General features: G+C 39.8%; 2 protein-coding genes across 6 annotated transcripts in view; one reads left to right on the plus strand and one right to left on the minus strand.

Moving 5' to 3' along the window:
• The window catches only part of CLVS1 (clavesin 1), a 101,959-nt gene extending 93,213 nt beyond the window's left edge, over positions 1-8,746 (plus strand). The window contains exon 6 of the mRNA XM_014873063.2: positions 7,508-8,746. Coding sequence (XP_014728549.2) covers positions 7,508-7,595 — 88 coding nt within the window. The 3' untranslated portion in view covers positions 7,596-8,746. The remainder of the gene's footprint in view (positions 1-7,507) is intronic.
• A 3,048-nt stretch (positions 8,747-11,794) lies between these two features.
• ASPH (aspartate beta-hydroxylase) overlaps positions 11,795-19,596 on the minus strand; it is a 109,171-nt gene continuing 101,369 nt past the window's right edge. For all 5 annotated transcript variants that reach the window (XM_088175463.1, XM_088175445.1, XM_088175450.1 and 2 more), the window contains 2 exons: positions 19,162-19,295; positions 11,795-13,039 (listed from right to left, as the gene is read on the minus strand). In XM_088175463.1, the coding sequence (XP_088031589.1) occupies positions 12,889-13,039; positions 19,162-19,295 (285 nt within the window). In that variant the 3' untranslated portion in view covers positions 11,795-12,888. The remainder of the gene's footprint in view (positions 13,040-19,161; positions 19,296-19,596) is intronic.

A 19,596-nucleotide genomic window follows, 5' to 3' on the forward strand; every position in this document is an offset into this window, starting at 1 on the left:
GGACACTGGTGCTGCTGCGTCTCTTTGCAGTGTTGTGGTTGGGGTACCAAAGATGCCCCTCTGGGCAGGACTCTGTGGCAAATACTCTGCTGTCTTAATGTACAGCTGTGAGCCAACAGCAGTGTAGAAGCTGTAAATTGCTTGCATTGGCAAGAGATTTGAGCAAGGCTTGTGAGCCTGGGCAGAGAACCACATGCCATGGCTGCTGCACTGGGGCTGTGCACTGCCCACATCTCCTGGGCAGCATTTCCTTTCCAAGCACTTTCAACAAAAAAAGGGTACTTTTTGCCACAATTACTTCACACCTGTACGTCTTCAGTGTTTCTGTGATACCAAGGAGAAAACCTTGTTTTTCCCACTCAGTGAAGCCATACACTTTAGTGAGGTGTGTGATGTCTGAGATGTTACACCCCCCTCTACAGTCTGATGGAGTGAGAAAGGCAGAGAAAGAAATGTCCCTCAGACCTTGTCAGCACAGACATTCATGAGTGTGATTTAAATCAAAATACTTACAATGTTGTGTAAGGGGAATGAATAATTAGGAGATGAACAGCCCTAAGGTACTGGTGAAATCTGAATGGAATTTAAGGGAAATGAGCAGATGGGAGGCACAGAGTCACTCAATGTGATCTGCAGCATGTCACTCTGAGAGCTTGAAGCCTCCTTAATTTAGTGAAGAAAACATGCCAGCCTCCTCTTTCCTTCACAAACCCCCTCAAAGGAAGCCCAGCACTAAGATGTCCTCACTCCTGTGGGCTGCGGCACATCAGCATTCCTGTGAAGAAGAGCATAGAATGAGGGATTAGAGGATTGGAAGATGACTCTTAAAACAAACATACTGTGATACACTGGCACTTACTCAGCCCAGGATTTTGTACTGTATTTTTTATGGGAAACAAAATTGATACCCAACAAACACCAGTTCCTGCAAGCTGATTGTCTGCAGCTATACTCTGAGAAGAGCCTCCTGAAAACAGCACAGCTAGGATCCAGTCTCCTTACGTGGTTTTTGACTGAATTGGAGAGAGTTGCATAAAAGTGGCCACACACATAAAGCCATCTGTTCTCTTAGACATTGATGTACATACCTATGCAGTGCTGTCATTTGAAATATATGGCCAGCCTGCTGGAGAAACAGCTGGGTATTGTTGATTTTCCAGGCTTCCAAATATTCTTGCTGAACAGTAAAACAACCATGGGGGGTTTGATTGACACTTTAAATGGACCACACTCAAATAGTACCTAGGGTTCTCAGAGACGGAGAATTCATTTCTCTTTCCATTTTCATTTTGCTCTCCTAAGCAAGGTTACCTAGCCTCGGAATCTAGATTAGTAAAATCTATGATCATTGACTTGTCTTTTAATTACTTCAGATTTAGCTCCTAGTCCTCTATGATCATGTACTCTTACAGGAGCCAAGTCTCCCATTGGAATCATGTTTAAAAAGACAGGCACAGTGTCTGCCAGCTGAGAGCAGCGACCCTATCTGTGTGATACAAACAATTTTCTACTTGTGTTAAAATTTAAATCAACCAGATCCTCCACAGCCAAGTATCTTTCAGACTGGTTACTAAGACTTTTTAGCTGAGAAAGAAAAGAAGATAGAAGGTTTTGAATTTACATATACTTATTTATAATTCCAGAGGTGCAAAACACACAAGACAAGTGTCATATTTCTGGTGAGTACTGAAGGTAACATAGTGAAGGTGAATATTGAAGGTGTGAGACAATTGTGGCTATGGTGTCTAGGAAACATTGCCTCATAAGTCATGAAATCTGTTCTCCTTGGTTTTAACAGATGAGAACTCATCAGAGCAGGGACTTGAATGTAGGTAACCATGAATCATATGTTTATACCATATGTTTGATGACTAGCACCCCGAGATATTTATTTCTCTGCCATTTATAGCACAGAGTGACCATAGATGTCTGATGATGAGATGAATCAAAACACAAGTGACTAAAATGTATTGACAGGAGAAGGCCAATGCAATTTCTGTTTCCTGATTAGATTATTAGTTCATATCTGGCTCAGGTCAAAATGACTTGGACATTTCTTGAACATTACAAAGTAGCTGCATTCATTCTGCAAAGTATAATTAAATGGTTTTAGGCACTGTGATGGCCACTTGGCCTTCATCTGTTACTTCAGAAGGACATGAGTCCTCTACAAGCCTTTTATAAAACCAAGAGCCATAACCTTCAGTTATCTAATCAGTTGCTTTGGATACCCTATGGTGCCTTAAATGGCTGCAGATATCTATGTTTAGCAGCTGAATGTCATCCACCTTGTGAAGGCTGACACCCCAAAGGTATAATTGAATTGTAAAGAAAATAGTTGCCCTGTCAGGATAGAGAAAGATGAATTGGGATGGTTCAGAAAAGTTGGTATTTCTTTGGGCACAGAATCACAAAAAGGATGAGGAAGAATCCTCTGGAGATCTTCAACCCAAATCCCTGCTCAGTGCAGGGTCGGGTAGAGCAGGATTGTGTCCATCTGGATTTTGAATATCTCTAAGCACAAAGACTCAACTTTCTGAGCAATTTGTTTCAGTGTAAACATTCACCAGTAAAGAAATGGAAGTTCCTGTATTTCCATCTATGTCTGTTGCCTCTTCTCTCATTGAGTATCACTATAATGATTCTTTTGTGTTCTACTATTCTAGCCCGTCAGGTATTTGAACATATTGATATGGAAAGACAGCAAAACAGAAGTGCTTTTGTCTGGGGCAATGAGTAACTTCTGCTGGCCATAGGATACTACCAGAACAGTATCCACTGCATTGACAGGGCCAAAGCTAAAACCCTGCTTGCCAACCTTGTCCTGCTCACTTACCATTTTAAATCAAAATGGCTTAAATTGTTGTGCAAGAGGGTGCTTTGAATGCAAAGATGGTTGCAATTTACAAAGACTAGTCAGGGCAAAGGTACTGCAGTGTCTTACTGCAATTTATTTTTCAGTAGGAGGTTAAGTGCAATTAGATGCACACACACCCATGAGCAGATTGTCTTAAAAATTTGAAATGTGGTTGTGAAGTCCTCAGAATAAAATGTTAATGCAGCTAAAACAGATAACAGTACTTTTAAAATAAGAATTAGTCTTAGTCCTAGGCTCAGTGCTAGAGCCAGCATACAAACCCCCCTAAATAGTGTGTAAACTTGCACAAACCTAGAATGTGATTGCTTTCCTTGAACCAAATGTGTGCTAGATACACAAAAGCCATATGAAACCAACAGATAGGGTGCTTCTTCCAAGTAGCATTTGTCTTATATTAATTTCTACAGCCAAAAAATACAGGGGATCTCAGTGCCCAGAGCTGAAGGACCATGACTGTGAGAATGATCAACTCCCAGCTGACCCTGAGCTTGTGCAGGATCTACTGCTCCAGCTGGATCCCTGCTAATCTATGGGGCCTGATGGGATTCATGTGAGAATACTCAAAGATTTATCTGATGCCACTGCAGTGCCTCTCTAGATGAGTTTTGAGTGGTCTTGGTGTTTTCGAGAAGTCCCAGCTCATCGAAAGCTGCTAAATGTCCAAATTTTCAAGGAGGGCAAGAAGGAGCACCCTGGAAACTACAGGCCTGTTAGTCTCCCTTCAGTGCCCAGCAGAATCACAGAAAAAGTGATTCTGAGAGGTACTGGAAAACACCTGGGAGATAATGCAGTCATTGGTCACATTCAGCGTGATGAGGAGGAGAAAGGCTTGCTCCTCAAACCAGATTTCCTTCTACCACAGGGTAACCCACTTAGCTGATCCAGGAAAGCCAGTTAAGGAAATATTTTTGGAATTCAGCAAAGCTTTTGATACTGATATCCTTCTTGACAAAATATCCAACACTCAGCTAGATAAACACACCATGTGACGGGTGAGCAGCTGGCTCATGGGTCAGGCACAAAGGGTTACAGTGACATCAGACTGGCAGCCTGTGACTAGTGGGATTCTGCAGGGCTCCATCTTCAGCCCTGGGGTCTTCAACAGCTTAATTAACGATGTGGATGCAGGACTTGCAGGAATACTTACAACAATAAATGAGAGGAGCTGTTGACTTCCTTGAAGGCAGAGTGGCCTTGCAGAGAGAAGTCAACAAGTTACAGAGATGTGCAATCACCAACCATTTGGAGTTTAACAAGGATTCTGCACCTGGCATGGAGTTGGCATGCACCTTGGTTATGTGAAGAGTGTGGGGAACAAGAGCTTGGAGACAAGTGCTGTGGAAAGGATCTTGGGGTCCGGGTCGATGGCAAAGCTGAGCATCCATCAGCAGTGCCCTGGCAGCCAGGAGGGCCAACCCTGTCCTGGGGGCATCAGGCACAGCTTCACCAGTTGGGCAAGGGAGAGGATTGTTCCACTCTGCTCTGCACTGGGGCAGCCTCTCCTTGAGTCCTATGTGCAGTTTTGTGTGCCACAATATAAAGCTATTAAGATATTAATGATTGTCCAAAGGACGAATGAGGATGGTGAAGGGATAGGAGAGGAAGCCACATGAAGACCTGCTGAGGTCACTCGGTTTTTCAGCCTGGAGGAGATGGAGAGACCTCATTGTGGTCTCCAGCTCCTTATGAGGGGAAGTGGAAGGGCAGGTACCGATATTTTTGCTCTCCTAACCAGTGACAAGACCTGAGGAAATGGCATGAAGCTGAGTCAGGGGAGGTTAATTTTGGATATTAGGAAAAGGTTCTTCACCCAGAGCGTGGCTGGGCACTGGAACAGGCTCCCCAGGGAGGTGCTCGCAGCCCCAAGCCTGACAGAGCTCAAGAAGCATTTGGACAATGCTTTCAGGCACACGCTGTGACTCTTGGGGCTTCTGCTGTGCAGGGCCAGGAGCTGGACTTGATGATCCTGATGGGTCCCTCCCAACTCAGCTAATTCTGTGATTCTACAGTTACTGGTCAGTTGAAAATACTTTTTGCAACAGTGGCCTACTGCAAATCATCTTTTCTCTGTCATTAAATCAAGTACAGCATTCGGGATGTTTTAGGCCAGTGAAATATATATATCATGCTAAATTATTACATTAGATTGTGAGCTGCATTGATTCATATTGTCAAAATCCTTCCCTGAGCATGTACATTTTTAATATTTATTATAAATGAAAAATATGAAAAAAATTATTTTGGAACCTTTTCAGAATTGACTGGTTTTTTTTTTTGTTTTGTTTTCTACATAAAAAGTAAGCTAAACACAAAACTGGAGACACTTTTCAGCAAAGAAACCCCTGATGGATTTGGAAAATGGAAATCCAAACACAAATCATTTTTTGTAGTGTCTTAGAAAATAGAAATGATTGTTCAAACCATGACTATGTCCTGTTCAAACCATGACATAGAGATTAGAATTGTTTATTTTAGGATAATAATCTAAGCAGCTTTTAGCAGAAACAGAAAAGAAATTGCTGCTGCAGAGCTTGGGAGATACAAAAATCTCAGTTGGATCCCTCTCCACATTATTCATAATGGCTGGGCATAGAATTTGAATAATTTGGCTTTTGGAATTTGGAGGTCAGGTGGGTTACAACATATTTACTCAATGCTCTGAATGTTTCATTTCTGTGTAAGAACAGCATAGGACCTGCACACAGAATTTGGGATTATGTTGCTCCCAAGGCAGTGTGCATCCAAGTGGTGGTATAGTGGAGAGCCCTGCAGTTACAGAATGCAAGAAATTTTGAGTGTGTAATGAGATGAGAGTGGAGATGAGCAGCAGTGATCACAAAAGGAAAAAATTTCAGATTTTTCACAGCTGACTTAGAACAGAAACTTTCAGCTGTGTTTTGAAATGCTGCAAGGAAATGTTGCAAAGGATATACAACTTCTTATATCCATTGAAGGGCAGTGGGTCAGACAGAAAAAATACACTGGTGACAAGTATTTATCAGGTACTATTTAATAATTATTTAATCTGGCAGTCAAAAAGAAAATAAAAATCTGATGATGTTGCAATTTCAATCCACTCCAGAACGGTTCGAAAGCCACATTATTTTTTGCCGCCTCATACTAGAAATATGTAAATTGCCATTTAGCATAATCTTCCAAATCAGTTGCTTTTCTATATTAAAATGCAATCATAAATCATTATTCATGTCACATATCTGTAAAAAATATGCAGTGAAAACATTTGGGCAAACATAATTTCTTTGAAAATTATGGCATAAAGTCTTCCCACTGAGCGTTCAGTTTTTGTTATCTTTCGTTGGAGACTTTTTTTAAATGAAATTTTTTTATTATGCTTTAATGAAAGCTCCAGGCATAAGAATAGGAATAATTATCATATAAGCTATTCACAGTCACGGTATTCAGTCCTGCAGTACCAAAGGATGCAATTTATTAAGGATCCTTATCAAAAGAGAGGTGACATCTAATCTCACAAAATAGCTAAAGCATAAATGAACAATTGGGAACTACAAATGCATCATATATGGAATGAGAGCTACTCCTAATTCTAAAAGCTATCCATGAGGAAACTGGCTCTTTATAACAATACTATGCACTGTGTGAATGCCTGGTCTGGATGGCTCTATCCTTTCTTATGAAAAAGTTCCCTTTCTACAAGTTCCAGATTTACTCAGTGATCTTGCTCTGAAGCTCATTGTCTCCTCCACATTGGGAGACAACTCTTAGCCCAAACCAGAAAAAATGGAGCATAACAAATCTCTGTAACAATAAATTCATCAGATCCTCCTTCCATAGCTCAGCAGCAAACATTACAGCACACAGACCTGAGAAAATTAAATAGTCTTGAATTTTCCCATATTTTTGAGCCCATTCAGCTTTTCTTACTGCAAGAAATCACAATGCTCCTCTTTCTCTAGTGTTTACCCATTTTTTCTGCGTTGGGATTTTTTTAGTCCGTTAATAACAAAGTATAAACTATGCTTCCCACCTTGAAGACGGAAATGCATTTTAAATGGACTAACCCTGAATAAACTTATCCTCCAAGGCTGTAGACAGGCAGATAAACTGCAGGACTGGGCACATCAGAAGCTCCCTCATTGTCATATTAACTCTGTCTTCTTTATTGATTTTGGGTACCTCATGGAAGCTCTGCCCTATAAAGTTTTACATCAGGAAAATGTGATTTACTCGTATTTCTCAAGATTTGCAACAAGCACGAGCTGTGACTCACTCCTGCAAGCACCTGTGCAAATGGCTTTGCTTTCCAGTGAGCAGTTGAACATGTAGCCTTGCCTAGGGCAGCTTTGAGCATCAACAGACCTCGTGGCATTCCAGGGCCAGGTCTTCAAGTTGCTGAGCAAGTTCAGCACTAGGGATAGTAGATAAACACTAAATATTTTGAAAGCATTTGAGATTTTCAGCAACTCCCTTCCCTGCTTGTACTTAAAGGAGTGTTTCCCAAATTCCTTATGCTTTCCTTAGAAAAGAATTAAAAAGCCATAAAGATGAGAATGGACTAAAGCAAAGATCATAAAAGGAAGCACGGGGACCCCGGGGAGGTGAGTGCTCCTGCAGCAGTCATCTGTAGCATTTGTGTTTTTCTGCATTTAGGTCCCAGTCTGTGGTGGAAGCTGGCACGCTGAAACACGAAGACCAGGGGGAAAGTGAGAACACCCAGCCGCTGCTGGCTCTGGACTGAGCTCTCAGGTGCCCAGCAGAGATCCATGAAGAGATTTCCACCATACCAGAACCCTCAGAGCACACCACACACAGACACACACACACACACACACACGTGTTCCGCTTGATAACAAGTCCTTCGTGTTTCCTGACCAAGCAACAACGTCACCAGCCATCTGTCCGTGCGGCCAGCGCTCAACAAGAACTCAGAAACTTCTACTGACACACCAGTCTGTCCATACACAAAGAATTGGATTTCTTTTTTTTTTTTTTTTCCTGTTTGACTCGTGACATTAAAATACTGGAAATGGTGGAACTGCATTCTCTGTTTAAAGAAAGCAGGGTGTGTTAATAGTGTTCCTGAAGACTCCATCAGGGATATTCATTTTATAGAAGTGAAGGTTGTAAGAGTTTTAAAGAAAAGCATCTCAAATTTACGCTGTAATCAGCAAGAGTAATCTGGGTTAGAGGGCAGAATCATCAGCATCTATAGAGTACTTGAGTTTTACAGAAAGATTTTGCCTTTAAAAAGGAACACCAGTGCCAGCATAATGCCATTCAACATGACACTTTGTGATTGCCTCATCCATGCAGCTTATATGGGGGTCACATTTCACTATCTAGCAAAAATTGTTCTTAACTTTTGAAGCCCTTCTAAAACTATCAGCTATGTCAGCTAAGTAGAATGAGCTGTGTGAGCAGCAGACACACACAATTTAAAATGCAATTATTTGATTTTAATAATGATTAAAATTTCCACAGGCAACTCAGGAGCCCATAAGACATGTGCGTGTTCATGTGTGTGCACATGTGAAGGGGGTGGTTCCAGGGAGTGATTAATGGTTCAATTCAGATTGTTTCATTTAGGTTACAACAGCAAATGAAAGCTCTGCAGAGCCATTTATCCCCTTCTCTCTTGCAGTCAGGGAAAAGTGTAGCTGGGAAGGTATGCTGATTGCAGATGTGGGCCACGGTTAAAATGAAAAAGGAAAACTTAGAATTAATTATTCAGTACAAGTTTCTGCTAAAAGGAAATATTGAAGAACAGAAGAACTGAAATGCCAAAGATCAGTTTGTTGTATCTCTGTTTGCTCTAGCTGCAAAGAGAGTATCATCCCTTCATTGAAATGGAAACTGGATTAAAGAAATAAAAGAACAATCGTTATCAAATTGCATGTGCAGTGACTTTATTTCCTAAAACGGTTACAATCACTGTACACACTTTACATCTTCAATTAAATTGCCATGCATTGACAATTTACTAGAACAAGCAGTTGGCAACAATATATCAAAGGTAGCAGTGTAAACCATACATAGAAAATGAGATGATAATGAGCATAAGGGTTTTTAATGTGCACTGGAACACCCACTGAATTCTCAAGTGTTAGGCTGAAGTGATGACATAGTTCAAGTGGACATGGCCAGCCCTAACAGATGGACTAACAAAATACTGCCTTTATCTACAACAACATTTTATGCCTGCACAAGGCAGACAGGATATCCTGCCAGATCCTATCAACACACCTGGGATTTACCCTCTAGTTTTTGTACAGAATAACCTTACTCAGACTAACCTCTTACTGCAGCAACATGTCATTGATACAAAGCCTGGCCTCCATGATAGAGAGACAGTGTTTAAGGCAGTGGATGGTCCCAGCAAGGCAACAGAGGAGTCAGAAAAAGAAGCAGAAGCTTGCAGGAACATTAAAAAAATAAGATGACTGAGCCCATTTATCTTTGAGGTTTCTTCCATTCCCCCCCACCTGACATCATCCCCACCTATTACAGGAAACAAGGATTTCAAGTCCTGGTAGCACCTCTTTTCTCTTCCCTGGGCTCATAGAGACTAAAAGGCATTTGGATTTGTCAAAGAGAATGTGCTTAAAGCAGAAAGTAAAAATCCAAAGGGACAAAAAGACACTCGCTATTATACTGCAGCATTGAGGAAGAAATACTTTGGTTTGTGATTTTTCCCTATTAATAAACTTACCCCCACTGCCATTGAATCTTTGTGATGATTTGTTACAATCACTGTTCATTAAAGTGGGTCTTGTCTTGCCCAAGAAGTGCAAATACCACTGAAATCTAGTCCTTGAGGATCAAACCTCACAAAGGATAAATTATTTACTTTCTTTAACTGTAATATGAATAAATACATATGGTGCCTTGTATACAACGGTATGAAGCCTGCATTTAACCATAGGCTCTTACACAGATTCTGTGCAAGCAAGGTAGCAACAGGCAGAGTGGAACCCACCTCTTAACATGGTGATGAGTACATACTGTGTTACAAACTATACTGCCCTTGTCTGCCATTTCCTTCTGCAAATAAATCTAACAAAAAAAAAAAAAAAGCAAATTGCAATGGATTTCCATTGGAAAAAACACTTCCATTCACTTCTTCCCTTGGCATTTCCAATGTTGAAAAGCTTTTTCAAGACAGAATACCATTTGGCAAACAGGAACACCTAAAACAATATGCCAGTAATTCACTGCATAATTTCTGCAGTCTGCTCTATGTATCCTCCCCATGGATAGAGCTAATCCAGTAACTGTACCTAACAAAATTATCCACTCTCTGCTCCCTGACAGGTGGGCACAGAACAGATTCCCTTCAGTGTTGCAGAAACACCTTGTCTTATTTGAGGCACTTAAGATTTTCAAATGGCCAATGTATCACTACACAATCTAATAAACAGTGCTACTCTGGCACACACACATCCCGGGGAGATTACTTTTATCTATTTGCCAATTTTATCTATTCACCAATTGCAATTGGACAAGATAAAGTATGAGCCTTCAAAGGAACAATGAAATAGTCTGAAGGACGGCATGGATTTTCACAAATAAAGCTCCAAAGCTTTTACCACTCCTTTAGCATTTACTCTGATCTATAGAAACTAAGATGCAACATTAATAAAAATATACCTAAATCATCAATTTTTTTAAAAAAAGTTCTTCCTTTTTCTTTACACACACTGTCTTTATTTTAGAGAATTACCTTATAATTTGTACTGCTTGATCACTTCAAAAAGATATAAAATACAGGCTCTGACTTGACACCTAACAGAATATTTAAAAAACATTTTTTACTCTTTTACTCCTCACAATAAGAAGTACCTTATTTCCAGTTTTGCATGATTCTCCAAATGATCTCCAAAAGTATTTTTTTATATTTTCTAAAGTGTGAAACCTATAAATCTTTACAGTTTTTCATTATTATTAACTGAGAACTGTTACTTTCTTGTACATTGTGTATAGTTTCCTTATTATTTTTGATATGGACAACATGTTAAAAAGCTAATTATCTTGGCTGTCTAAAAGTGACTCTTGATAAGAGAGGGTTTATCAGTTTAATATTCAAAAAAGGAAATTAAAGTGCACACTTCCAGAAACTGGCTAAACTAATTTATGGTGCAGTCACCATGTGCTGTATGGCATTACAAGATTTAATTACCTAGTAAAATACAAGAATCTGAAAAGCATTCAGTTTATGGGAATGCAAAGCTCTTATCTGAAGTTTTTTTGCGTCAGCAAAAGTGACATTCAGGTCACAATACTCCAATGGCATGATGTAGACTCTGCAGTAATAAACCACTGAGTACTACACAGATAAAACCTGTTCTGTGTCTTTTGGACAACAAAGTCAGAGCTGCAGACGCTAAGTAATCTCAGTGTCTCCTTGCTTAGTGTTTGTCACTCACAACCCTCAGTAATGATGCCCAGAGCATCCTAGCACACTGTCCACACTCAGCTGGTGCTGCAGGTGAGGAGATCACAGCCAGCCATGAACATCAGCAGTGCAATCTCTGCTCTCTCTCCTGTTAGTGTTCTTAGAAGTTAAAAGTGGAGGGTCCTGCACACTCCATCTCCCATGAAACAGTGCAGACCCAAAAGATCTGCCAGCTGCTTAAACACCTAACTAGTTTTCTTTCTTGAGAATAGGCCTTTTTATCATATAGTAAATTCTGCATGGCAAATACAGAGTACTGTAAACAGTACTGGGATCAGACTACTCCAGCATTATGTCACACATTCCAAGACAAGGAAAACACCATTAGGTCAATTAGAGGATCATTCTAGCACTCTGTAGGATGCTGGCAGGAGAAGTTAGCACGAGTTAATAACCTGAAGTTCTTTGTCTGCTCTGCATTCTGGCAGGAAGCCAAGTTGGACCTTGTTCTTCTGCCCAAAGCACAAGAAATTATTCGGGTTTTTTTTTTTGTTTTTTTTTTTTGTTTTTTTCTGCTGAATGACCACCCAAGGGCAGCCAAGGAGGAGTCCTTGGAAGGAGGGGCCCCAGACCCTCACTGGGTAGAAAAAGGATATCACACCATAAGCTTTTGTAAGGATGATAGGAGAAACAGCAGCTCATCATATAATCCTAAGAACTGTCAAGTACTTTAAGAGCTGAGCCTAAAAATGTCAGATTTGCTCAATGTTTTCCAAAATCACATTATCAAACTGAAGGTCACCTGTTACTAAGAGAACTATTCTGTTTTAGAAGAACAAAAAGGCAGCTATTATGCAAAGTTTCTGTTAACAAGTTATGCAAGTTTCTGTTAACATTTCCAGGAAAGCAAAAGAAGGCCACACTTGGCAAAAATGGAATTTGTTCATATACAGTGTTTTCCTTCTGTTGATAGCTAGAGATGCACTTGTATATATATCACATCACCTTCTTAAAAAATAGTGGTTAATTAAAGAAGATTTGTTCATAATTAAGCTAGAAAAATACAATTACTCAGGTAGAAAAAGTACAAAACACACATAATCCATTCACATTATCTACAGTGATAACATAGGGACATGTTCAATGCCTAAAGCAGCTAATATTACACCTGCATACTGATTTTCAAAGTCGATTGTGTGCATATGTTTGCAAATATCTTACATATTGTTCCCTGACAGAAGGCCAGGAAGTGTTCCCTAGATGTAAAATCATAAATCTTGTGACTGAACATAGTCGAGCAGGTGACTGACCGACTGGTTTTGTAAAGAAAATACAGGCATGGCAAAAACATCTGCACATTCCTCAGTTTGCAAATCCAGATCTATTGCTTTTTGGCTGACAAGAGTTGTGTTTTCAGACTGGCAGCCAGAAAAACAATAGACATCAGTGCTGTATCAGTATGAAACAAAACATGGCTTTTTTTCTTTTTTCTTTTAAACCAAGTCCACTTGGATTGGAGAATGTCATCCTTTTCTTGCCCTTAAAATGCTTGTGTACTTTGTATGCTGGATAAATTAATCCTATTTTCGTACTCCAAAGGAGTTAATACTCCTCTGCTCCACACATCAGAAGAAATCCCTTAAATAGCAGGCAGGGTACGTCTCTGTTGAGCTGTTAACTCAGGGTGCCACACATCCACAATGAATATCAGGCGATAACTTTCAGCATCCTGCCATACTTCATGTTCAAAAGAGTCGTCAAAAATAAGGACTTTTCCTTCTTCCCAGTCTCTGTAAAACAAAAAAGAACATACTTTAGCATAGTATTTGAAGTGCCATGGAGCAAGTGAAGCTATAGATCAGCTCTGAAGATGCTCTTCGACATACGAGAAAGATTTAAACAGTACAGATTGCACAGTCAAGATTTCTCTGCTTAATCCAGAGAGACTGGAGTAGGGGAGCTTTAAATAAAGTACAGAAAGATCAGTCTAATGCACCTTCATATTATTGAGGGATCCTTCCCCCTCATTCTTCTCAGTTATGCTCACAAACACATTCAGACATTTATGATATTTTTTATTTATTATACTTTTAATTACTTGAGTCCATTAAGCAGGGAGTGGGTATAATACTAGTCTGATAATCTACTTTTCTTCATTTCTTATCAGATACATTAGTGATGTACATAAGTGATGGAAACTGAGGGAATGACCAGTAACATGGTTATACAGTTCAAGAAGAAATTACTTTAAATCCATTTGGGTTTTCTAAAACCCAGAACAATGCCTTTGGAAGGTCATGTGGTCCAATCCTCTGCTCACAGAAGGACTCACTGCAAAGTTAGATCCAATTCTGAGGTCAGATGAAATAATAAAAAAATCCACTAGTAAAGAACATGAGATATCCACAACCATGGGCACTCTACCATCTTACTGTGAAAACTCCTTTTACCTAGATGAAAGTTCCTTCACTGTCACTTGTGTTCTTTATCTCTCATTCTACAACTGCACCTCTCTGAAAAGAGTCTGGCTCTCTCTTCCTCACAGTCACCATCAGTAGTTAAAACAGTAACGAGGCTACTCTTTAGCCTTCTGGTTTCCAGACTCCAAACCAGTTTGCTGAGTTTCTCCTCCTAATCATTTTATTCATACTCCACTGGAGTCCCTCTAGTTTATCAATGATTTTTTTTTTTTTGTACTAAAGTGTCCCAAACTTGACTCAGAGGCAGTGTCTTGAATGCAGAAGAGAGAGGAAAAAATTGTACTACTCAAACTGCTTCCTACAAATTTACTAACACAGTTCAGTACACATCAATACAAAAGAAGATTATAAGTCATGTTCAACTTGGCTCGTAGGGTCCTTAAGCCCTTTTCTACAAAGCTGTTTTCTAACCCAGACACTACAGCTGCAAGGTGTTTATCTGTTATCAGCTGCAGGGCTTTGCATTTGCCTTTGCTGAACTTCATCACAGTTTCAGCTGGCAGCTTCTCCAGCCTGCTGAGGCCTGGATTCATAATTGTGAAAAGAAGTTTAACACCTGATTATACATCTCCAGGTGAGACTGGATGAGTAACAGTCAAGGTAACAATGGTCAAAGAAACATTCCTTCCTAAAGCCACTCTACCATGAACACACACTCATTTTTTTTAACAGGATCCCTCAGGAGCTGAAGAAATCCAAGAGGATGGATGCTCTCAGAGGAAAGTAAACACTATGAACAGTAACAATGGTAAAGAAACAAAAGCCTTGCCATCAAAGATGGAAAGACATTGCTTAAGCTCATTCAGCTGTATTCATTTAGAGAAAAAACAATTTTCCTTTTTCAAAAACAGGGTGAAAACTAGGTTCATACTTCCGATTCATCTCTGTATTCTTAATTCAACAAAAGGAAAAATTAACCACCAAAATTAATGGGGTTGTGCTGTTATGTTCTGAAGAGAAATTGAAATACAATCAATTGAAGTAATCAACTAAACATAATTTAAAGAAGAGTAGACAAATCAGAAAGCATAACATAGTAAAAAAAAAATTCACACTGACTTGCACATGCCTTAAAGGCCCAGATAAACAGCCTTTTTCAGGTTTCAGATTTGATCATGTGCGAGTTCTTGCTACCACATCAGTCATCTGGTAACAAAAATGTTGTATATGTCACATAGACCCTGAGTTACTGGTACCGCAATAAAGTTACATTGATTTTATTAAAGTCCATGGGAGTAAACCACAATGCTATGAAGTGGTAAGAAAATTCAAGCACACTTTGGGTTGTATAATTGGTTTGGTTATTTCGGGTTGGTTTATTATTTTGATATTTTTTCGGGGGGTTTTTTGGAGGTTTTTTTTTGGGGGGAGTGATTTTGGGTGAGTTTGGGTAGGGTGTTTTTGGGAGGTGGTGCCAGGGGTGTTTGGTGGGGGTGCTTGGGGAGGGTTGGGGGATTTGGTTTTGCTTTGCCTGGAACAATTGAGATCTAGTGTTGTTTTTCATGTTGGGGGAAGTAGCTGGATTTTCGGTTAGTTTAGGGGGGTTTTGAGTTCTTTCGTATCTGGTTTTGTTGTTTTTTGATTGGTTTTTTTTTTTTTTTTTTAATTAAATCAAGCCTGAAAAGAACTGCTCTAAATAGCCTGAAAGTGCAACTCAGTTAAGGACAATAAAAACGCAGGCACCCAGATGAAGTAGCTTCAGAGGTTAAAACCCGGGATCCATCATTTGCATCATAATGGGATTGGCTGTTTTGCACAACAAAGAAAAAGTCATAAAGCTGACGGGACTATTAGCCCCTTTTGAAAAGGCTACAAACCCCACTATTAGCATGCAAATAAATATTTTCTAGAAGCCTGATGGTGTGAGAAACACTTCCCAGTGGTAACACAGGGACCATATTGTTCTGGTCTGGTGCTGAGCCACTTTGGGGTAGTTTCCAGATATTTTCCATATCAGCTCTAGTGTGACCTGTTAAAGGTGAGATCTCAGACTGGCTTCTGCATAATGGCTGTACCTTCACCTTCATTTCAACATAAGGTTACCTTTCTTGACAGCAATGTTAGATTATGGTAACTGGATATTATTTACCTACCACTTTTGCGCATTATACCCTGAATTTTACAGAGCTGGGACTTCAAAATGGCCAAGTGACCTAAAATGACCAAAGCTATACGGAACAAGAAACATAGAATCATAATAATTTGGGTTGAAAGAACCTTTAAACGCAAAACCTGCAATAAGCAGGGACATCTTCAACTCAATCAGGTTGCTCAAAGCCCTGTCCAGCCTGACCTTGAATGTTTCCAGGGATGGAGCATCTATAATCCTTGTGGGTGACCGGTTCCAGTGTCTCACCACTCTGTGTAAAACAGTTCTTCCTTATATACAACCTAAACTGACCCTCTTTTAGCTTAAAAGCATTACCCCTTGTTCTGCTGCAGCCTATCTGATACAAACTGTCCCAATCTTTCCTTAAAGCTCCCTTCAAGTACTTAAAGGCCATCATGAGATCTCTGGAGCCTTTTCTTCTCAAAGCCAAACAACCCCAGCTTACCCAGCCTTTCCTCGTAGCAGAGGTGTTTCAGCCTTCTCATCTTTGTGGCCCTCAATAGCAATGCATACCATTTCCAAACAGCTGCAAAAAACTCTTCTGCAAGTGAAGGAGTAAAACACGGCACTGGACAGTGCTGATTTGCCTGTCCATCAAATGATGAACTGCATTGTAACCATCTTGGGTGGCACAGAGGTAACCAAGCACGAAATTCTCATTGTTTCTGTTTGCTCTCTCACGCACACAGCAGTGGCACAGGAGTAAGGATGCTCCTCCCTCTTCCAGCCAGCTCTCCTATTGGGAACCACCAGTTCACCACTGCTCTGGACCACCAGGAGGAAAGGAATGGAAATTGCTGGAGGTAAGTCTTCCTCCTGGCACCATTCCCTTTGACAGTAGTTCACACACCTCCTCTGCCACAGGAGAAGGATATCTAAAGTCCTTTCACTGCCAGCAGTAGACACTTTGAGTGCTTCCAGGGAAAATCTCACCCTGGTTTCTGAATGCACAGCTCTTGCTGTAAGCAACTGATCTTAACACATTTCAGCAGAAGTTGTAGTCAGGTCTTGAGTGTTTTACATGTGAAATGAATATGTCTGATGTTTAAAACTCACCCAGGTTCTGGAACCTGGACACTGACATGCTCTATGTTCTGTCTGCAGCAACAGGCATTTTTCTATTCTTGACTTTGAGGGAGTGCTCCTACCAAGGGGGTAGTTAAGTTAATTCTCCAAAGGACTATCCTTTCTGTTCAGGTAAAGACAAAGAAGGGTGCCAGCCCTGTGACAGGTGGTGAGCTGTGGACACCTGCTCTCTTGGCAGCAGAGCAAAACCACCAGCTACTAAACAGCCACCTAATGGTAACACCATGCAGTCACCACCAATCTGAACTCACATTAATGTCCTAAAGTGAAAAGACTCCACCCCTCTATATCAGTCCTCTAAGGCAATTAGTTACCTCTCCCTCCACCCAACTTGATTTGGGTATTGGATTGGAATGCTGGAAAAAAAATGTCCATCACTTCCTAGATGAAGGTAGTGTAGGTTGTAAGACTGACTATAAGCTACATGTTGGCAGGAGAGTATAGTAACAACACTTGTTATTAACAGCTGGATACTTCTATCCTCAAAAATTCCAAAGATTTCCAGTTGTGGTTGTTTTCAGGTGTTATAAAAAAAAAAAACTTGTTTGCTAGTATTGCAGACATGCAAACAGAAGTAGCATTTCATTTCTCAATATCAAATTAATTCTATTTCTACCATCAATTACATTATTACATTGAAAATCATTTAAAATTAACACTTGTTGCCCTCAGAAGCTGCAGACAATACAAGAATCTTTCAAAATATATGTACAGCTATTAAGCATCATGAGAATTTCATTTAAGTCTCAGCAAATTAAGCCCGTAAGCAACAAGCAGTGTAGTTAACACTACATTTTTCTTTCTGTGTTTAATAATATAACACTAAAAACTTAGCACATTTTCCTGTATTTCTAAGGGGAGTATATGCCCTGTTTGTAAATGTATAAGCTATTGCATTTAATTTTGTTTTGGACTGAGCAGAGATAAAACTGACTTGAAATTCACTACAATTTTTCCCTAATGGGCAAGAAATTTCACTTAAAGCACACCTTTTAAAAAAAATTGCCACCTGTGTAATTCATTGGACCTAAAACTTCATAGATGTCTTCATCTTGATATCTACTTCAACTGGAATATTTTAACTGAGTTACTGTGGGGGTGTATGCTGGGCTTTGCACCACTTATTAGTGGTTTGTTATTAGTTTCATTTGTTTTCCCTCAGAGCCAGGATTAATAGAAACACGATTGAAGAGATTCTCGTGTTTGGACTTAGATGTTTATTATATCTTATCAGAAACTACAAAAGTATGACAGCACCTCTAGCTCCTTGCTACAAGTAGGAAAAATGGCTACAGCTGAGCTTGCTTCAAAGCCTTTTAAAGCTAAACAAACCAATAAAAGTTTAACACCTACAATATTTTTCCTTTTGACCCAATAATAGATTCCCACGACCCTTAGAGTGACATTTGACTGACCAACCAAAGATTACTACCCGAGTTCTGCAAAGAAGATGGAAGAAGAAGAAAATTAACAGAAAAAAGACACCACCTAAAATTCTCCATCTTGTCCCATATCCACCACTATACCATAAAAATTTCAAATTTAAAACCCATCACCCAGTGAAAATACACACATCTAACCCAGTACACATTTGTAACTTCTAGCTCATTATTTATATTTACAAGCCTTCTCCAAGGTTTCAGGCCCAGAACAGTGTTTTCCAGAGTCTGTGCCTAGAAGCACAGAAAGCTCAAAGACTCCAGATTTCTGGGATACAACAAGTTACAACAAATAATACAAGCTGAAAGGGAGGCTTCTGCCAGAAGTACTATGGTATTCTGTCACAGCAGTGAAAATATAGGTATATCTTAGTCTTAGCTTCTGCTAAAGAAGCAACAAACTCTAAGTCTCTCCAAAATCAAAATAAATACAGGAACTCTGTTGGCAGCAATATTAGGCTGGCATTGTAAAAGTAAACAGAGACCCCATTGACCAAACCCACTATTATTTCTATGCCATAGCAGAAAAGAGCAGGTTTGTCTCAAAAGCTTCTCTTGGCACTATTTCAGAACTGATATTTATAAGATTGTACCATGAGTCAGAGTGAAAACTGCCTGTTTAATGAAATATATTACACATCCTGGTCATCAAAACACCCCCTTTTTTTTCCTTTTTTTAACTGCAGTCCTATCCCTTCTTGAGGAAAGTGAGACAAAAAACCAAAAAAATCAACCAACCAACCAAGCAACCCCCATTAACCTAAACAATAAAAAAACCCCCAGCATTGCAACCATACCTGTTCTCTTGGGCACAGCGTATTCTGCAGCCTTCCTTAGGGATTACCAATCCCAAATGCATCCTCAGCCGACAGTTGGTGGGCCCTGTGTGGGGCCAGACATGAGTCCCTGGGTGCATGATAGAATATTTGATCTGCAAGAAGAGAAAGACACATTTTTCAACACATTCCATTTCACAACCATGCTGCTGGGAGTTCAGGACTTCATTTAGTCTTGTCCTTGGTGATGGGTGAAAAGTGTAATGCCATCTTTTGTTTGAGTTTCAGCAGCAATTCTCTCATATCCTAAAGGCATTTAATACTACAAAACATATGTCTTGTGGTGTTGTGTGAAACCAACAAGTGTATGTAAAAGTACATAGTTTTAATTTTACTTAAAATAACCAGTATTCACATTTCAAGCTGAAAATAATTATCTTCTGTCTACAGTCAGAA

The sequence above is a fragment of the Sturnus vulgaris genome, chromosome 1, assembly GCF_052056855.1.
Source record: "Sturnus vulgaris isolate bStuVul1 chromosome 1, bStuVul1.hap1, whole genome shotgun sequence".
In the NCBI taxonomy this organism is placed as follows: domain Eukaryota; kingdom Metazoa; phylum Chordata; class Aves; order Passeriformes; family Sturnidae; genus Sturnus; species Sturnus vulgaris.